A 20675-nucleotide genomic window follows, 5' to 3' on the forward strand; every position below is an offset into this window, starting at 1 on the left:
CTGCCCTCACTCCCAGAGACAAAAATTGTGGATGACTGACAGGAGGGTTCACTCCCTTCAATGAATACTACTGTTAAACAAACACGCTCAGGTTGCACCCTGTTTGAAAGCAAAAGACAAAGACAACAAACACACACGAACATGGCAATGTATCAATGCTGACAAACTAATCAAGTTAATTTTCATTTATCTTTCGATTAATTCACTTATTGATTATCGGCCCATGCCTAATCAGCTCTGTGTTGTGGATCAATAAAGTTTGTCTAAGGCTAAGTCTAAGTGTTGTAAAGCTGTATTAGAGGATGCTTTTATTATCCATCCATCCATTTTCTTCCGTTTATCCGAGGTCGGGTCGCGGGGGCAGCAGCCTAAGCAGAGAAGCCCAAACTTCCCTCTCCCCAGCCACTTCGTCCAGCTCCTCCCGGGGGATCCCGAGGCGTTCCCAGGCCAGCCGGGAGACATAGTCTTCCCAACGTGTCCTGGGTCTTCCCCATGGTTTCCTGCCGGTCGGGCGTGCCCTAAACACCTCCCTAGGGAGGCGTTCGGGTGGCATCCTGAGCTGATGCCCGAACCACCTCATCTGGCTCCTCTCGATGTGGAGGAGCAGCGGTTTTAGTTTGAGCTCCGTGCGACAGAGCTTCTCACCCTATCTCTAAAGGAGAGACCCGCCGTCCGGCGGAGGAAACTCATTTCGGCCGCTTGTACCCGTGATCTTGTCCTTTCGATCATAACCCAAAGCTCATGACCATAAGTGAGGATGGGAACGTAGATCGACCGGTAAATTGAGAGCTTTGCCTTCCGGCTCAGCTCCTTCTTCATCACAACGGATCGATACAGCGTCCGCATTACTGAAGACGCCGCACCGATCCGCCTGTCGATCTCACGATCCACTCTTCCCTCACTCGTGAACAAGACTCCTAGGTACTTGAACTCCTCCACTTGGGGCAAGATCTCCTCCTCAACCTGGAGATGGAGAACCATGGACTCTGACTTGGAGGTGCTGATTCTCATCCCAGTCGCTTCACACTCGGCTGCGAACCAATCCAGTGAGAGCTGAAGATCCTGGCCAGATGAAGCCATCAGGACCCATCATCTGCAAAAAGCAGAGACCTAATCCTGCAGCTACCAAACCGGAACCAATCAACGCCCTGACTGCGCCTAGAAATTCTGTCCATAAAAGTTATGAACAGAATCGGTGACAAAGGGCAGCCTTGGCGGAGTCCAACCCTCACTGGAAACGGGTCCGACTTACTGCCGGCAATGCGGACCAAGCTCTGACACTGATCATACAGGGAGCGGACCGCCACAATCAGACAGCCCGATACCCCATACTCTCTGAGCACTCCCCACAGGACTTCCCGGGGGACACGGTCGAATGCCTTCTCCAAGTCCACAAAGCAAATGTAGACTGGTTGGGCAAACTCCCATGCACCCTTTAAGGACCCTGCCGAGAGTATAGAGCTGGTCACTGTTCCTCCTGTAACCGAGGTTCGACTATCCGGCGTAGCCTCCTTTCCAGTACACCTGAATAGACCTTACCGGGAAGGCTGAGGAGTGTGATCCCACGATAGTTTGAACACACCCTCCAGTTCCCCTTCTTAAAGAGAGGAACCACCACCCCAGTCTGCCAATCCAGAGGATCTCATCCACCCCCGGGGCCTTGCCACCGAGGAGCTTTTTAACTACCTCAGCAACCTCAGCCCCAGAAATAGGAGAGCCCACCACAGATTCCCCAGGCACTGCTTCCTCATAGGAAGATGTGTTGGTGGGATTGAGGAGGTCTTCGAAGTATTCCCTCCACCGATTCACAACATCCGCAGTCGAGGTCAGCAGAACACCATCCTCACCATACACAGTGTTGACAGTGCACTGCTCCCCCCCCTGAGGCGACGGATGGTGGACCAGAATCGCTTCGAAGCCGTCCAGAAGTCGTTTTCCATGGCTTCCCCAAACTCCTCCCATATCAGAGTTTTTGCCTCTGCGACCGCTGAAGCCGCACTTCGCTTGGCCTGTCGGTACCTGTCCGCTGCCTCTGGAGTCCCAAGAGCCAAAAGGACCCGATAGGACTCTTTCTTCAGCTTGACTGTATCCCTCACCGCTGGTGTCCACCAGCGGGTTCTAAGATTACCAACATGACAGGCACCAACCACCTTGCGGCCACAACTCCAATCAGCCGCCTCGACAATAGAGGCAAGGAACATGGTCCACTCGGACTCAATGTCCAGCACCTCCCTCGTGACATGTTCAAAGTTCTTCCGGAGGTGGGAATTGAAACTCTTTCTGACAGGAGACTCTGCGAGGCGTTCCTAGCAGACCCCCACAATGCGTTTCAGCCTGCCAGGTCTGTCCGGCATCCTCCCCCACCATCGGAGCCAGCTCACCACCAGGTGGTGATCGGTAGAAAGCTCTGCCCTTCTCTTCACCCGAGTGTCCAAAACATGAGGCCGCAAATCCGATGACACAATTACAAAGTCAATCATGGAACTGCGGCCGAGGGTGTCCTGGTGCCAAGTGCACATATGGACACCCTTATGTTTGAACATTTTGTTTGCTATGGACAATCCGTGATGAGCACAAAAGTCCAATAACAAAGCACCACTTGGGTTCAGATCCGGCGGCCATTCTTCCCAATCACGCCTCTCCAGGTTTCACTGTCGTTGCCAACATGAGCGTTGAAGTCCCCCAGCAGAACAAGGGAATCACCCGAGGGAGCACTCTCCAGTACTCCCTCAAGGGAATCCAAAAAGAGTGGGTACTCTGAGCTGCTGTTTGGTGCGTAAGCACAAACAACGGTCAGGACCCGTCCCCCAACCCGAAAGCGGAGGCAAGCTACCCTCTCGTCTACTGGGTTAAAGTCCAACGTGCAGGCTTTGAGCCGGGGGAGCAACAAGAATTGCCACCCCAGCCCGTCGCCTCTCATTGCAGGCAACGCCAGAGTGGAAGAGAGTCCAGCCCCTCTCGAGAGAACAGGTTCCAGAGCCTTGCTGTGCGTCGAAGTGAGTCCAACTATATCTAGCCGGAACTTCTCCACCTCGCGCACCAGCTCAGGCTCCTTCCCTCCCAGCGAGGTGACAATCCACGTCCCAAGAGCTTGCTTATGTAGCCGAGGATCTGACCGCCAAGTGCCCTGCCTTCGGCTTCCGTCCAGCTCACACTGCACCGGACCTCTATGACACCTCCCATGAGTGGTGAGCTCATTGGAGGGGGGACCCAAGTTGCCTCTTCGGGCTGAGTCCGGCCGGGCCCCATGGGGACAGGCGCTCACCATAGTGCCCCACCTCTGGGCCTGGCTCCAAAGGGGAGCCCCGGTGACCCGCGTATGGGCGAGGGAAATCTAGGTCCTCCATTTGTACTTTTCATAAAGGTCTTTGAGCTGCTCTTTGTCTGATCCCTCACTTAGGACCTGTTTGTCTTGGGAGACCCTACCAGGGGGCATAGAAGCCCCCGGACAACATAGCTCCTAGGATCATTGGGACACGCAAACTCCTCTACCACGATGGCAGCTTAGAAAGGAGATGCTTTTATTATGTAATTGTTAATAAAATAACATTTCCTGTATTTAAAATACAATGTCTATGAGGTTCATAACAACAATATTGTATGTAAAACAGGCATGTATGGAATATGCTACAAAGCATGATTCTGGAATACACCAACATTATGAATTGGCTTTTCAAGGAATTTGAATTCCGCTTCCTTCAGTTTGAATTTGAATTGCATTTATACTTCCTGTTTGCAACCTCAATTCAAATTTGTAGGAGCCAGAAATTTTGGATGCATTCTCAATTTAATTCCGAATTTTGCACAAACAAATTTTATATGTGTGTGTCTAACCTTCACATTTCAGCCCCTGCCGAACGAGACCCCACAGCATCTCCCCGCAGTAGTCACAGAAGGTGGGGGCCTTGTAGGAGTGGACATAGAGGGCGTGGGGTCGAATCTGGAAGTCTTCAACTGTGGCTTGGGCTAGAAACAATAGTCAAATTATAAAACCAAACTAGAAAAGTAAAGTAATCCAAAACTTGGCCAAGCAAATTGAAGGCTGAAAAGAAAATAGAAAAATGCCATGGTGGGTAGAGGGAAATGAGAAAATAAGGAAATAATTATCACATTCTTTGTCCAACTATGTCAAACAATTGTCATATAAAAACAGTAGCACATAACAGTTTTGATAGGAGCTCATATGTTTTGTTAATGTAAATGAGCATTAAAAGTTCAAAGGGAAGGATTCCTCTGCAATGCCCAAACTACTACAGTAGAGGGCATTATATCTGTGCTGACATTAAGTTAATAATGAGAAAGTCAATACCCAGTTCTATAATTATATCCTATTAGCCTATTATTTATAATCCAGAGAAGCAATAGATTTGTCTCTCTTCCTGTTTTCTATTTTCTCACTCGGTGGTTTGTGGGTCAAACACTGAGATCATTGTTGGAAGTAAGAGTTGTTTAGTCAAGTGAATGTGTGATTCACTAAAATGAGAAGATGTGTAAGATTGTGAGGTAACAGCTTCCAAACATGTACATACATCCAGAGTTAATTTTCTGTCTAAGGCTGCATTAGCATTACGTTTTTTTTGTGTAGGCAGTAGTTTGGAGTTTGGGGGGGGGGGGGGGTTTAGTGTTTTCTGAGAACAAGAAAAAAACATTGGCAGTAATTGTAATATTACATTTTAAACAACCGACATACTCATCTTTTTATGTCAAGACAAAGAACTGAGTGACAAATATGCCACTGGATTTTCTTCCACAATCCTAAAACATTTGTTTACTCAACAGGCTTCAACGTTCTTATGCCTTGTATGCTAGACCATTTTACATGTATCTCAAATTGACTCGTCAGCATTATAAATAGCATTTGACATCTATTTTTTTGATATTCAATAATAAAACAAAATCGCCACCTATTTTTCTATGAAGAAAATACATGGCTAGAAATTATTAAAATTATGAGAAATTGTTTATTTGTTGCTGTCAGTCTTCTTTGGAAGTCATCCCCTAACTGACTGATAGACCCAAACCAAGAGGTAAATACAGTAAAGGAGAGCAAGGCTGTAAATAATGTACTAGGTGGTGCATAAGTCATCTCTTGGCTATTATTTTACTTTAAGATTAGAGCAAAAATTGGATTTACAAGCCAGCTTCAAATCACTCCTCCACCCCTACATAACATAATGAATGTCACAGTGAACCTTGTCAGATTCGACCAAAACATCCAGTGTCTCACTCACGAGTCACAAGCCAAAGTATCATAAAGGCAGCCAATGGCGTTAAAATGGATTCTAAACGACAGACGTTCATCCATTAAAAAATGGAGAAGCTGCTAATAGTGTGTTTGACAGAAAAGCCACTTGCAGGAGCTACAACAGAAAAGTAAAAGCATATGTTTTTATTATATTTAGGGATGTCCCTATTAACATTTTTGAGATCCAATCCAATTTCAAGTCTGGATCCGATACTTTGACAATATATTATAGAACTGAAAACATAACCTTTTTGGTGTAGGTAAGAAAGTCTGTGTTCTGCAAAGCAAAGCACACGACTTTCATCTTGGGCGTTTAAAAAACGACACAGCCAGCCGGTCAGGTTCCGCACGGACAGAAATCACTAAAGAAAACTGTACATCGCGGGAAATACAAGTAAACTGAAAAACTTCTTGATGACTCCTTAATCCATCCATCTATTTTCCACCGCTTGTTCTCTTGATGTCGCGTAGGGATGGAGCCTATTGAGCTGCGCTCGGGCGCAAGGCAGCACCCTAGACACGTCGGCACCTTCTAAACCGTCACCTCCTAAACCGTCACCCAGGAAAAATGTTTGAAACCAGCGAAGCCAAACGTCGGTTTGTGTAGTATTTACAATATTAAAAATGAAATTGTTAGTTAACTTTTTTTTTTACAAACCGCATATTCCATCTAGACTGATAGAAACATGTTCACTGTGGAGGACACTGCTTGTCAGAAAGTAAAAGTTGAAAGACACTAAAGTGAACATTACTGTTTTACACTGGATGTTTACATTGTCACATTAAAGACACTCAACTGTAAGTTTGTTTTGAAATTTGCTGGAAACACTGGATGTTCCTGCACAAATATTTGCACTTAAAAATACAAATATGTAGTAATAAATATGATTAAAACATTTCAGCATTATGTTTGTGTTCAATTACAGTAAATGTGTTTATCCTAAACATCCCTGCCACTTAATTATACATACTATGGCATTTTTAAGTCTTTTTTGGGGGGGGGCACAATAATATCATACCGTGGCCTTAATGCTGTGATCGTATCGTGAGATTTTAATACTGTTACATTCCTTGGGCTTGAAAAGGTTGGTGACCACTGATTTAGATGAACCAGGAAGCAGACACACAGAGAAAGCCTCCTGGACTAAGACTGTTGCAAAAAATCAACGCAAGGAGCTGTTTGTGTCTAGTTATGCCCTTTGCTGAGCTTTGATGGTTTTTTTGAAAGACCGAGATTGAATTTCAACCGTGAGGGTTCAGTGGCGAACCAATCCCAGGAACAAGACAAGTGGACAGGACGGGACCGCAGTGTGGAGAGCTGCAGCATCAGCCCTGAGGACATCAAACTTCAAATTCCCTCAAAGTGACACAGATAAGAACACAACAAAAACAAGGAGAAAACTCTATCCTAGTAGTAGTAGGTTTTATACAAGTGTGCGCACACACACAACATTTAAAATAACTGTAATTGTATCATTTTATTTTCTGTATGTCATGAGTGTTTTGTTGCCAGTTGTAGTAAGGCAATACATGTTCAACTGTTATTCTTCCATAACTCTTTTTTGTGACTCTTTTCGGGAGTCATTCCTTCAAAAATAAGAGTATCCAACACTACGAACCTAGGACGATTGTAATGTGTCATTAGGTTGGTTTACTGAGTAACACTAAAGGCGCTACGTAAACAGTAACAAAAACAACCAAAAAAGGGTTTTGTAATAAAAGAACAAGAAAAAGAAAAATATAGATCTAACCACTTTAATGTCATTTATTTACTGATATTATATATAATATATGATAGGTATCTTTTTTATTGACTTGTGTATCGATCACCCCTACTGCAAACCTTTTGACTAGAGATTCCACTGTATACTGATTGCAACCTGGTGATTTACCAAAAGACCCATAATAGTCATGAGTTACTTTTTGAGTACTGGCTTTAAACTATGACATACGGCTGGGCGATGTGGACCAAAACTCATATCCCGATATATTTTGGCTGAATCCCGATATTCGATATTAATATCGCAATATTTTTTCCGTAAAGTAAATTTAGACAAAGTCAAACCCAAATACAGTCGTGGTCAAAAGTTTACATACACTTGTGAAGAACATAATGTCATGGCTGTCTTGAGTTTCCAATCATTTCTACAACTCTTATTTTTTTGTGATAGAGTGATTGGAGCACATACTTGTTGGTCACAAAAAAACATTCATGAAGTTTGGTTCTTTTATGAATTTATTATGGGTCTACTGAAAATGTGAGCAAATCTGCTGGGTTAAAAGTATACATACAGCAATGTTAATATTTGGTTACATGTCCCTTGGCCAGTTTCACTGCAATAAGGCGCTTTTGGTAGCCATCAACAAGCTTCTGGCAAGCTTCTGGTTGAGTTTTTGACCACTCCTCTTGACAAAATTGGTGCGGTTCAGTTTAATGTGTTGGTTTTCTGACATGGACTTGTTTCTTCAGCATTGTCAACACTTTTAAGTCAGGACTTTGAGAAGGCCATTCTAAAACCTTAATTCTAGCCTGATTTAGCCATTCCTTTACCACTTTTGACGTGTTTGTTTTGACAGCGCCCAAGACCCAACCTCCGGGTTGATGATTTTAGGTTGTCCTGAAGAATTTGGAGGTAAACCTTTTTCATTGTCCCATTTACTCTCTGTAAAGCACCAGTTTCATTGGCAGAAAAACAGGCCTAGAGCATAATACTACCACCACCATGCTTGACGGTAGGATTGGTGTTCCTGGAATTAAAGGTTTTTAATTTTTTTATTTAAACGGGGATAGCAGATCCATTCTATGTGTCATACTTGATCATTTCGCGATATCAATCAATCAATCAATGTTTATTTATATAGCCCTAAATCACAAGTGTCTCAAAGGGCTGCACAAGCCACAACGACATCCTCAGTACAGAGCCCACATACGGGCAAGGAAAAACTCACCCCAGTGGGACGTCGATGTGAATGACTATGAGAAACCTTGGAGAGGACCGCATATGTGGGTAACCCCCCCGCCCCCCTTTAGGGGAGACCGAAAGCAATGGATGTCGAGTGGGTCTGACATAATATTGTGAAAGTCCAGTCCACAGTGGATCCAACACATCAGCACATCAGCGAGAGTCCAGTCCATAGTGGGGCCAGCAGGAAACCGTCCCGAGCGGAGACGGGTCAGCAGCGCAGAGATGTCCCCAACCGATGCACAGGCTAGCGGTCCACTCCGGGTCGCGACTCTGGACAGCCAGCACTTCATCCATGGCCACCGGACCTGTGCAACTCCCCCTCCCCAAGGGAGAGGGGAGCAGAGGAGAGAAGAAAAGAAACGGCAGATCAACTGGTCTAAAAAGGGGGTCTATTTAAAGGCTAGAGTATACAAATGAGTTTTAAGATGGGACTTAAATGCTTTGACTGAGGTAGCATCTCTAACTGTTACCGGGAGGGCATTCCAGAGTACTGGAGCCCGAATAGAAAACGCTCTATAGCCTGCAGACTTTCTTTGGGCTCTGGGAATCACTAATAAGCCGGAGTTCTTTGAACGCAGATTTCTTGTCGGGACATATGGTACAATACAATCGGCAAGATAGGCTGGAGCTAGACCGTGTAGTATTTTATACGTAAGTAGTAAAACTTTAAGTCACATCTTAAGTGCACAGGAAGCCAGTGCAGGTGAGCCAGTATAGGCGTAATATGATCAAACTTTCTTGTTTTTGTCAAAAGTCTAGCAGCCGCATTTTGTACCAACTGTAATCTTTTAATGCTAGACATAGGGAGACCCGAAAATAATACGTTACAGTAATCGAGACGAGACGTAACGAACGCATGAATAATGATCTCAGCGTCGCTAGTGGACAAAATGGAACAAATTTTTGCGATATTACGGAGATGAAAGAAGGCCGTTTTAGTAACACTCTTAATGTGTGACTCAAACGAGAGAGTTGGGTCGAATATAATACCCAGATTCTTTACCGAGTCGCCTTGTGTAATTTTTTGGTTGTCAAATGTTAAGGTGGTATTATTAAATAGATGTCGGTGTCTAGCAGGACCGATAATCAGCATTTCCGTTTTCTTAGCGTTGAGTTGCAAAAAGTTAGCGGACATCCATTGTTTAATTTCATTAAGACACGCCTCCAGCTGACTACAATCCGGCGTGTTGGTCAGCTTTAGGGGCATGTAGAGTTGGGCGTCATCAGCATAACAGTGAAAGCTAACACCGTATTTGCGTATGATGTCACCTAGCGGCAGCATGTAAATACTAAAGAGTGCAGGGCCAAGAACCGAACCCTGGGGAACTCCACACGTTACCTTGACATAGGATGAGGTCACATTGTTATGGGAGACGCACTGCATCCTGTCAGTAAGATAAGAGTTAATATTGCCATATTTTTGCTGAAAGGATTTAGTAGAGAACAACGACGATAAAGATCGCAACTTTTGGTATCTGATAAAAAAAAAGCCTTGCCCCTACCGGAAGTAGCGTGACGTAGTCAATTGAACACCTCCTCACATTTTCCTATTGTTTACAATGCAGCTAGAGCGATTCGGACCGAGAAAGCGACGATTACCCCATTAATTTGAGCGAGGATGAAAGATTCGTGGATGAGGAACGTTAGAGTGAATGACTGGAATGCAGTGCAAGACATATCTTTTTTCGCTCTGACGTAACTTAGGTACAAGCTGGCTCATTGGATTCCACACTCTCTCCTTTTTCTATTGTGGATCACGGATTTGTATTTTAAACCACCTCGGTTACTATATCCTCTTTAAAATGAGAGTCGAGAACGCGAAATGGACATTCACAGTGACTTTTATCTCCACGACAATACATGGACGAAACACTTAAGCTACGGAGCTAACGTGATAGCATCGTGGTTAACTGCATATAGAAACAAAATAAATAAATCCCTGACTGGAAGGATAGACAAAAGATCAACAATACTATTAAACCAGGGACATGTAAATACACGGTTAATGCTTTCCAGCCTGCCGAAGGTTAACAATGCTGTTGCTAACGACGCCATTGAAGCTAACTTAGCTATGGAGCTAACGTGATAGCATCGGTCTCAAATGCAGATAGAAACAAAATAAATAAACCCCTGACTGGAAGGATAGACAGAAAATCAACAATAATATTAAACCAAGAACATGTAAATACACGGTTAATGCTTTCCAGCTTGGCGAAGCTTAAAAATGCTGTTGCTAACGACGCCATTGAAGCTAACTTAGTATGACGGGACCTCACAGAGCTATGATAAAAACATTAGCGCTCCACCTACGCCAGCCAGCCCTCATCTGCTCATCAACACCCGTGCTCACCTGCGTTCCAGCGATCGACGGAAGGAATAAGAACTTCACCACGATCATCCGTGCGGTCGGTGGCTTGCGTCGGCTAGCGCGTCTGCTATCGGAGTCAAAGTCTTTATGGTTGTGTTGCTGTAGTCCGCCGCTAATACACCAATCCCACCTACAACTTTCTTCTTTGCAGTCTTCATTGTTCATTAAACAAATTGCAAAAGATTCACCAACACAGATGTCCATAATACTGTGGAATTATGAGATGAAAACAGAGCTATTTTGTATTGGATTCAATGGGGTACCGATACTTCTGTTTCACTGGCTACGTCACGCGCATACATCATCATCCAAAGGCGTTTTCAACCGGAAGTTTAGCGGGAAATTTAAAATTGCACTTTATAAGTTAACCCGGCCGTATTGGCATGTGCTGCAATGTTAAGATTTCATCATTGATATATAAACTATCAGACTGCGTGGTCGGTAGTAGTGGGTTTCAGTAGGCCTTTAAAGGCCTCACCTTTTCTCCTCCAAACACATTGCTGGGTATTGTGGCCAAACAGCTCAATTTTCTTTTCATCTAACCACAGAACTTTCCTCCAAATGGTCTTATCTTTGTCCATGTGATGTCAGATGAAACACAAATTGATCTGTTTGGCCACAATACCCAGCCTTCCCAAAGTCTTGACTTAAACATGTGACCAATGCTGAAGAAACAAGTCCATGTCAGAAAACCAACACATTTAGCTGAACTGCACCAATTGTGTCAAGAGGAGTGGTCAAAAACTAAACCAGAAGCTTGCCAAAAGCTTGTGGATGGCTACCAAAAGCGCCTTATTGCAGTGAAACTTGCCAAGGGACATGTAACCAAATATTAACATTGCTGTATGTATACTTTTGACCCAGCAGATTTGGTCACATTTTCAGTAGACCCATAATAAATTCATAAAAGAAACCAAACTTCATTAATGTTTTTTTGTGACCAACAAGTATGTGCTCTATCACAAAAAAAAAAAGAGTTAAGAGAAATAAGAGAAATTATTGGAAACTCAAGACAGCCATGACATTATGTTCTTTACAAGTGTATGTACACTTTTGACCACGACTGTATGTGTGTCAAGTTGTTTTATTTAAACAAATACTTAACATTTCTGGAAATGTAAAAGTTTCATTCATAGATAAATGCACGTAAAAATGTTAAAAAGCCTTGAAATTTTATATAATAATAATAAAGTATAATCTTCATTAAAACAAACCTTTAACTATGATGAAATACTCAGCTATTTTACCTAAAACACAAAAGAAAAAAATATAAAATAAAGTCCCTGGTTTAAGAGGACATTTTAAACATCAGCATCAACTTGATAACAATTCAACAATAGTTTTTTTAGCTCAACATTTTTTGAAAGACCCTTTTTCCCCCTAAAAATTTTAGCCAGGAACACCAAGCTGCCAACTGCAGGATGCTGTGTGGCAGCTGACAATATTGCCACTCCAGTTAAACACCCTCTCAGATTTTGTGTACACATTTGTTGTGGCAAAGTAGTTTAACTGGGAATCTCATATAACTATTTCGGGCAGCTTTTTAAATCTGTTTTTGTCCTGCCGTTGCAACTAGGAACATATCTATTTACACAAAGTTTATATTTTGGCAGAAATGTCTTCTCCATCGTTTTCAAGTACAGAATGACTAGATTGCAACTCGCTACGCTGCTGTCTTGAACGTGTGTTGCCCTGAGTGATGCCGAGGCTTGAGTCAAACGGACCCGATTGCAGCCAACAATACTGCTGAGGAAAATGTTTTTATTGAGAGCAAAATCCAGAAAAAAGCAGGATCGGGAAGACACCGGGAAAATAATGGAGTTTGTGTCGAGTGAGCGCAGCTCCTACCACGCCACACACACGTGTGTGGAGGAGGAGGCGGGACAGCACCCAGCGCAGACAGAATGAGCAGAGACTTCCGCATCAAAACATTAATGATTACATATATTGGTATGGCGGTATCGTCTCAAATACATACCTCTTTCTAATAAATACCAGTATAATTCGTAATAGCGGTATACCGCCCAGCCCTACTGTGACATACACCCTGATGCAGTACAATTATCTCTGAGGACTCACTATCAATGTTTCTGATTCAAAAGCAAATTGGCTGACGGGGGATATTTGCAGTCTGCATTTTTGAGGTGAAAGATAATAAAGAAACCCAAGTAGGGCATGTTGTCATGTTGCAAGAGAAACAGACAAAATGAAGGGCATTTCCACACACTTCTGCAAAACAGCTTCTTAACACTCACAGTATTTCTTAAAATGTGTTGTGCTAATTGACAACAAGTTGTTTTGTAATCGCTTCTCTCATCTGTTTGCTTTGAGGCACAGTGTTTCCATTCAGAAGCCACAAGTTCCAATTGAAGAAAAATATATTTATAACAAATTGAGTATTTATAAATAACATTAAACTTAGTATAAATTTCAAATTGCCAGTGATTGTGAATAAAGAGCTTGTGAAAATCGGTGGGAAGAGACAAGAGTGAAAAACAGAACAAAGGGACAATCGGTTAAGCCGAACCACAAACCTCATGGGCCCACATGGCCTTTGCAGTGTGTGTTGTGACCAGGGCCGGCCTGCATATGTGAGCATGTTTACATACCACTACTACAATCACTTATTGGAGGAAAAACAAACCCTCTTCTTTTGAGCATGGAGCCAAGAAAAAGCCACTTGTGCCTCTTTCTTGCAATGAAAGATACTCTCCCAAAGCCACAGCATTCAACTTGAAACTGACGGATGGTGACAAGAAACAAATTATTGGGCGGAGAGATTCATGTTCTCAGAAGCTTGAGAACATGGATTCACTGTGTCTATCATGCAAAACTCCTTGCATGAAGGTCACTATTGCATTTTATGTGACATAAAAAAGTCGACTACGGCTTTCACCTGGATATTGATTTGATAAGGTTGAAAACTGTGGGCTCGAGTGGGAAAAAAGCAACAAAGACTGTCACAAAGAGCACGTAAAAACACAAACAGTGAGAAACAAAAAGAAGGAAGTTATCCAGTCTGCATTCCTTAGCCCTGATGCCTGAAGTATCTTCAGATCCTGAACCTATACAATTGCACCCAGCCTAAAGCCCTGCAAACAATACTGTGGGATCTGAAGAAAGGGTAGAGAATTCGGCACAGGTGGTGTCAGGAGTTTCCAGATCCAGACAGATGGACAGCTTCGAGAAAAACACATTTTAATTCATTTGTTATCCCAACATTTACACAGGAAGCTGATGTATTCAATATTGGCTGTAAGTATCACCAAAACACATGAATAGCTGACTTAAAAGGGAATCATCTCATGGAAAATTTTGATAAGGGAATTCTAAAAAGCTCAACTCAAAATGTAGGAAAGAGTGTCAGTTGATTCACTGGTAGTCATTCAGTGACAATGAAAAAACCCATCATAATCACAATGTTTCACTCAGCACAAAGAAGTCTCAGTGGGAGCAACTGACCCAGTGTGCAGTGTTGTTAAACATGACACAACAGGCGGGCAGGTGTGTCAGTGATAACTGGGATCAAAAACGGGTACCCCAATGTTCTATTGATTTCAAACATCAGTATACCAGTAATTAGTTTAAAAAGTTTATTGTACTAATGTTTATGTTAAATACTACGGTCTGTCGAACAGTGTTTTAGCAATTTGGTAACTTCCTTGCAGGGTGTCTGTTGGTAGCTAGCCTATACACTATGTGTATTCCATTTGCTTTGTGTTTTGGCCACTCTGTAAAAACTACAGATGTCCCGATCCCGATCATGTAACAGGACAGAGGACCGAGAAGCCAAACAAAGGGGTCAGTTTGTCCTTAACTACGGTTCAGGTCTAAAAGGTGCAGCCTTGTAAGGATGGTACTGTAACACTAACCAATACTAACTAAACAAGCATCCTAAATGTGTTTCACTGTGTTTAATTTAGTTACTTGCTAAAAAACACTTTCAGTTACATATTCAACAATAACATTGTCAAAGTATCAAATGGACACCCGAACTGGATCTGATCTGAAGCAAAAAAAAAAGTTGGATTAAAGGCCAAAAATGCTGACCGGGACATCCCTATTAATAACAGTTATTGGACAGTGCACACACACATTTAGGGTTATAGTTTCACAACAGCATACATACCGGAAAGCACCACCTCAATGAGGTCTCCCTCGTGGATGTCTTCCGCGGAGGTCAGCTTCTGCAGAATGTTTTCATCATTTAGGTCATGGCGAAACAGCAAGATCTTGTCGTACATGCCAAAGAAGCCACACTCTGGGAACTGGAGGGGGAGACGAGTCAGTATGAGATACTTGTAAAATCCTACAGTATATGTGATACAAAACAGAAAATGTGCATCTTAACGGTCAGCATTGCTCTGTGGTAAGTTCAACTCTAGAACATTTTTAGGAGAGTGAGATTTGAAAAGGACAAAGATGTACTGATTATCAGCCCTGACTTGTTTGGTCCTGTTTCGGTTGGTCGAGTCTAGACAGACCAACACAATCCAGTCATGAGTTCACCAGCGTGATGTAGTGTGATTTAAGAATGTGACTGAAAAAGACTGCAATGAGGAGGAGGTAAAAATCCAAAGCAAGTGGTGGAGGATCACAGCTCAGAAAGTGCAGCACCAGTCAATTATGAGTCACTTCCTGTACAGAGGGCAGCTTAGCTTCATGGAGCAGCTTTAAACAAATCATATAAACATATACGCAATAGTGAGCGGTACTACATTCATACATCTTAATCTTTTAAAGCTCATAAAAGAGTCTTGTTTCAAGGGCTACAGGAGAGGATGTTGTGTGATCCAACAAAGTATAACATAAATTCTGCCTGGCGGATAAAGCAGATCAAAACCAGATGGATGTTTGGATATATCCTGCATCAATGGTATTCAAGAGAGAATCCGGGCCACTAAAATTGTTTTGTGAGCCTCGTTTCAATGCCAAGCAGACCGGCACAGGGGGATCTAACAGCTGTTTCCCTGTGAACCAGGTCACACACAATGGGCCACCCATGACAATGCAATAGTCACCCTAAAAGGACAGGGCTGGCACTGCCTCTGCCAAAGCGGCACAGTAAGACACCTGCAGGCTTTTAGCTGCCAAGAAGCAGATACAAAGACGGATAGATTAATGGATATGGGAAATCATGAGTGTATCACATGACTTGCTGACACCAAATCTAGAGAGCTGAACTGTCAGAATGGACAACTTTTAACTCTGCATAAAAAACAGGACCCTGTTCAGGACCCTCTTTGGAGAATAAACTTCCGAAAGACTAGGCCCAAGCTGAACATTGTAGATCAACACCATCTATGTTCCAGCCAACACTTTTTGCAGGTACCAGTTAAATGGTGCAATCAATTGGTAAACCTCACACATTTTAGATAATTGTGAAGGTTTGACAAAATATTTTTGGGATATATGTGAGAAAGAAGTTTAGAACCATGGCTGGCTGGATGGATGGATGCATTTTGCTTTTAATTTATGAAGAAAAAACTACATTCCACAATTCCCATTCACAAAAGCCCACAACCTCAACCTGCTATTTGGCTTATAGCATCAACACTAAAGGTAGCGGTGAATAAATGTTGGAGGCGGGCATTTTTCCTGTGGTGGCTGCAGTGTCAGCGAGAAGCATACTTGCCAACCCTCCCAAATTTTCCGGGAGACTCCCGAAATTCAGTGCCTCTCCAGAAAACCTCCCGGGACAAATATTCTCCCGAAAATCTCCTGATTTTCAGCCGGAGCTGGAGGCCACGCCCCCTCCAGCTCCATGCAGACCCGAGTGAGGACAGTCTGTTTTTACGTCCGCTTTCCCACGATATAAACAGCGTGCCTCCCCAATCACGTTATAACATCTACGGCTTTTAGAGAGTGCACAACTGCGCACACAACAAGGAGACGAAGCAGAAGAACGAGGAAGATACAGCCATGGCGACGCAGACGACGAGTAAGATGAAGAAATACGCTTGTAAGTTCCAAAACGAATGGAAACACGAATTTCAGTTTATCCAGGACAGTTTGAAGGGGAAGGGGTACATTTGCCTGTAAATTTTGTAGAACAGACTTCTCCATTGAACATGGTGGCCGAACGTATATACTCAGTCATGAATGGTCAGCGAAGCACAAAGCGGCGGCAACGCAGCACCGGTCCCAGTCCAGTATTATGGGCCACCTCGCTAAATGGAGACCCGATGGTGTAACATATGCCGAGAAAAAGATGGCTATGCTGATAGCTGGAAGCAACATCCTGTTCTCATTTGCGGATGTCTACAACAAATCCGTGAAGGATATGTTCCCGGATTCAGAGATTGCTCGCCAGTACGCAAATGGCAGAACAAAGGCTACTCAAATAGTGAAAGGTAAGTGTTGTTGTTTTTTTAGTAAGAAAGCAGCAAGCACAGTACAGTTAGTAGAACAACTGTGTTTTCATTACTGTGTATTTAGTATGTAAGTAGTATCTAAGACTGTGCTTCTGGCTGCAAAGCATTGCACTTTCAAGTACAACAATGAGTAGATGAGTGTTATGTGTGTGTATATGTGTAAATAAATGAACACTGAAATTCAAGTATTTATTTTATATATATATATATATATATATATATATATATATATACCGTATATATATATATATATATATATATATATATATATATATATATATATATATATATATATATATATATATATATATATATATATATATATATATATATATATATATATATATATATATATATATTTATATATTAGGGGTGTGGGGAAAAATTGATTCGAATTTGAATCCCGATTCTCACGTTTTGCGATTCAGAATCGATTCTTTTTAAAAAAATCGATTTTTATTTTTTTTACTTTTTTTTTTTTAATTAATCAATCCAACAAAAACAATACACAGCAATACCATAACAATGCAATCCAATTCCAAAGCCAAACAAGACCCAGAGACACTCAGAACTGCAATAAACAGAGCAATTGAGAGGAGACAAACACGACACAGAACTAGTGTTGGGTATCGAGTATCGATTGGAACCGGGACTAACTTTCCGATTCTCCCGGAATCGTTCAAAAGTTTAAATTTCGATTCCTAGTTTCGATACCCAGTCCGCCGACCGGAAAAAAAGAATAAGTCCGCCGACCGGAAGAAGAAGCCGCTGAACACCAACGAAGAAGCACCCACCGCCGGAAGTGTTAGCATAGCCGAGCCTATGTAGCCGAGCGAGTCAGTCAAGCATGGATAGCGGGCGTCGGCGGTCGAAAATGTGGCTTTATTTTACTAAAAAAAATTAAATATCGGCGAAATATAACACGTGCGACAGGACTGTTTCGTGCTTAGGAGGGTGCACGTCGAACATGATGAAGCACCTCCAAGTTCATGAAGTACAAATATATGCATGTCCCGTCTTCGACGCGCTGCGCCGACCGTCCTCCTCCTGCTGTCAGATCTCGCTTTCTCCTATTTATGCCTTCAAGCTTCTTCCACACCCAGCGAACGTGTATTTTCCACAGCAGGAGACACTATCTGTCCAGAACGCTCACGCATCCTGCCTGAGAAGGGCAGGATGGTCATTTTCCTAAACAAGAACTGTCTCTGATTTTATACTGTACCTGCTGCTAATCTGGACTGGGATTTGCAAGTTGTTTCTTATTGTTTATTTGCTTTTCTGCACCAGGTTAGCCCATCAGTGGGAGCACGGTAACATGTTTAAGTACCTGCAGCATCATACACTTGTGTGTGTAAATGTGTTTTCATGAGGTTTCCTGCAGCATCATACACTTATGTGTAAATGTGTTTTCATGAGGTTTTCAAAAATAATGCTCTCTTGAGGAAAGTGTACCCCTGTGAAAATGTATTTATAATATTTATATTCAAGTTCATAGATTTGATATTTATATTCTAGTTGAAAACAGCCCTGTGAGGAATTTATAGTAAAGTTCATAAAAAGTTAATAGAATTAAAATTGATGGAGAATGTCAGACTATTTCATTCAGAAAGACTGTATGTAGGTTAGCTAGCTCATTTAAAATATCCAAAACTTTTTTTTGACCCTGCCTCTTAAAAGAATCGGAATCGAGAATAGTCAGGAATCGGAATCGGAATCAGAATCGTTCGAATTCAAACGATACCCAACCCTACACAGAACAAACCAAAAGTAGTGAAACAAAAATGTATATTATCAACAATAGTATCAATATTAGTTACAATTTCAACATAGCAGCGATTAAAAATCCCTCATTGACATTATCATTAGACATTTATAAAAATAAAAATAAAAGAACAATAGTGTCACAGTGGCTTACACTTGCATCCCATCTCCTAAGCTTGACAACACACTGTGTCCAATATTTTCACAAAGATAAAATAAGTCATATTTTTGGTTCATTTAATAGTTAAAAGCAATTTTACATTATTGCAATCAGTTGATAAAACATTGTCCTTTACAATTATAAAAGCTTTTTACAAAAATCTACTACTCTGCTTGGATGTCAGCAGAGTAGGGTAGATCTTGCTGAAATCCTATGTATTGAATGAATAGAGAATCGTTTTGAATCGGGAAAAAATCGTTTTTGAATCGAGAATCGTGTTGAATTGGAAAAAAAAAAATCGATTTTGAATCGAATCGTAACCCCAAGAATCGATATTGAATCGAATCGTGGGACACCCAAAGATTCACAGCCCTATATATTAGGGCTGCAACAACGAATCGATTAAATCGATTAAAATCGATTATAAAAGTAGTTGGCGATTAATTTAGTCATCGATTCGTTGGATCTATGCTATGCGCATGCGCAGAGGCAATATTATTTTTATATATATCTTTTTTTTTTTTTTTAATTTTTTATATTTTTTTATAAACCTTTATTTATAAACTGCAACATGTACAAACAGCTGAGAAACAATAATCAAAATAAGTATGTTGCCAATATGCTGTTTTTTTTCAATAAAATACTGGAAAGGATAGAAATGTAGTTTGTCTCTTTTATCCGATTATTAATCGATGTTTCGAAGTAATAATCGACAGATTAATCGATTATCAAATTAATCGTTAGTTGCAGCCCTAATATATACAGTATATATATATATGAAATACTTGACTTGGTGAATTCTAGCTGTAAATATACTACTCCCCTCTTAACCACGCCCCCCATCCCGAAATCGGAGGTTTCAAGGTTGGCAAGTTTGCCGAGAAGTTCTCACATGCCAGCTCTCTGATCCGCACTCACACACTCAAACACACAACATTGTCAGTGCAGCTGCCAGCTAGAGTCACCACCTCTTAACATTCGGTGCAAAAGTTTCCACAGAAAACACGTCTCACTCCACACCAGGAGCATCTGCAACGTGAGAGGGCCGAGGACAATTATTTTGTTCCATACCTCATTAACCTAAGTGAAAGACAGAGGTGCAAGAACAATAAATTAGCAAGTTTCGGACACATTCCGACATCACATACCTGCATGCATAAAGCAGCATGTCATTGAGGTCACATTCTTCTTCCTACCTGCATATAATATGCATGTGTAAAAAACACCTAGAACTTTAACTGTTGTCCGGTGCACATATGCGTTCTCATTCACTATCACTAACACCAACAAATGGCCTTAACACACATCTCTGGAGTCCATAGTGACTAAGCATGTCTTTTGTGATCTTCAAACGCAAATCCATTGAACGAAGTGGTAGCGACCACACACGCACACCAAAGACCCCGTAGCCAAGGAGCAGTGTGTGAGGTCCGAGAGTCAGCCTGGAAAGACGAGTGGAAAAGAGCTTTGCAGTAGAAGGCTTTGTTAAACTATATAATCTGCCATTGATATGCTAAATGCTGTTATGAGCAAAGAAAATCAGAGGCAGGAAAGTAGTAAAAAAAAAAGTCAAAATGGGGTGTGCGTGAGAGGGCAAAGAAGGGCAAATCTGATTACCAACACCAATTGAAACAGAAGGACAAACGAGCTACCTCTTGCATAAAAGGGGAATACATTACCATACAGTATTTGTTATTGTTGTTACCTAGATCTACTGCAGAAAAGCATATTTTGATTGTTGTGACAATTGCATAAAAGATAAGCGAGACGCGGTTGGACAATAAGTCCCTGATGAAAAAAG

General features: G+C 41.9%; 1 protein-coding gene across 2 annotated transcripts in view; it reads right to left on the minus strand.

Annotated features, from left to right (window-relative positions):
• The window catches only part of prkd3 (protein kinase D3), a 110555-nt gene that overhangs the window by 44937 nt on the left and 44943 nt on the right, over positions 1-20675 (minus strand). For both annotated transcript variants that reach the window (XM_062041859.1, XM_062041857.1), the window contains 2 exons: positions 14709-14847; positions 3835-3966 (listed from right to left, as the gene is read on the minus strand). In XM_062041859.1, the coding sequence (XP_061897843.1) occupies positions 3835-3966; positions 14709-14847 (271 nt within the window). The remainder of the gene's footprint in view (positions 1-3834; positions 3967-14708; positions 14848-20675) is intronic.

The sequence above is a fragment of the Entelurus aequoreus genome, linkage group LG03 (genome assembly GCF_033978785.1).
Source record: "Entelurus aequoreus isolate RoL-2023_Sb linkage group LG03, RoL_Eaeq_v1.1, whole genome shotgun sequence".
NCBI lineage: Eukaryota > Metazoa > Chordata > Actinopteri > Syngnathiformes > Syngnathidae > Entelurus > Entelurus aequoreus.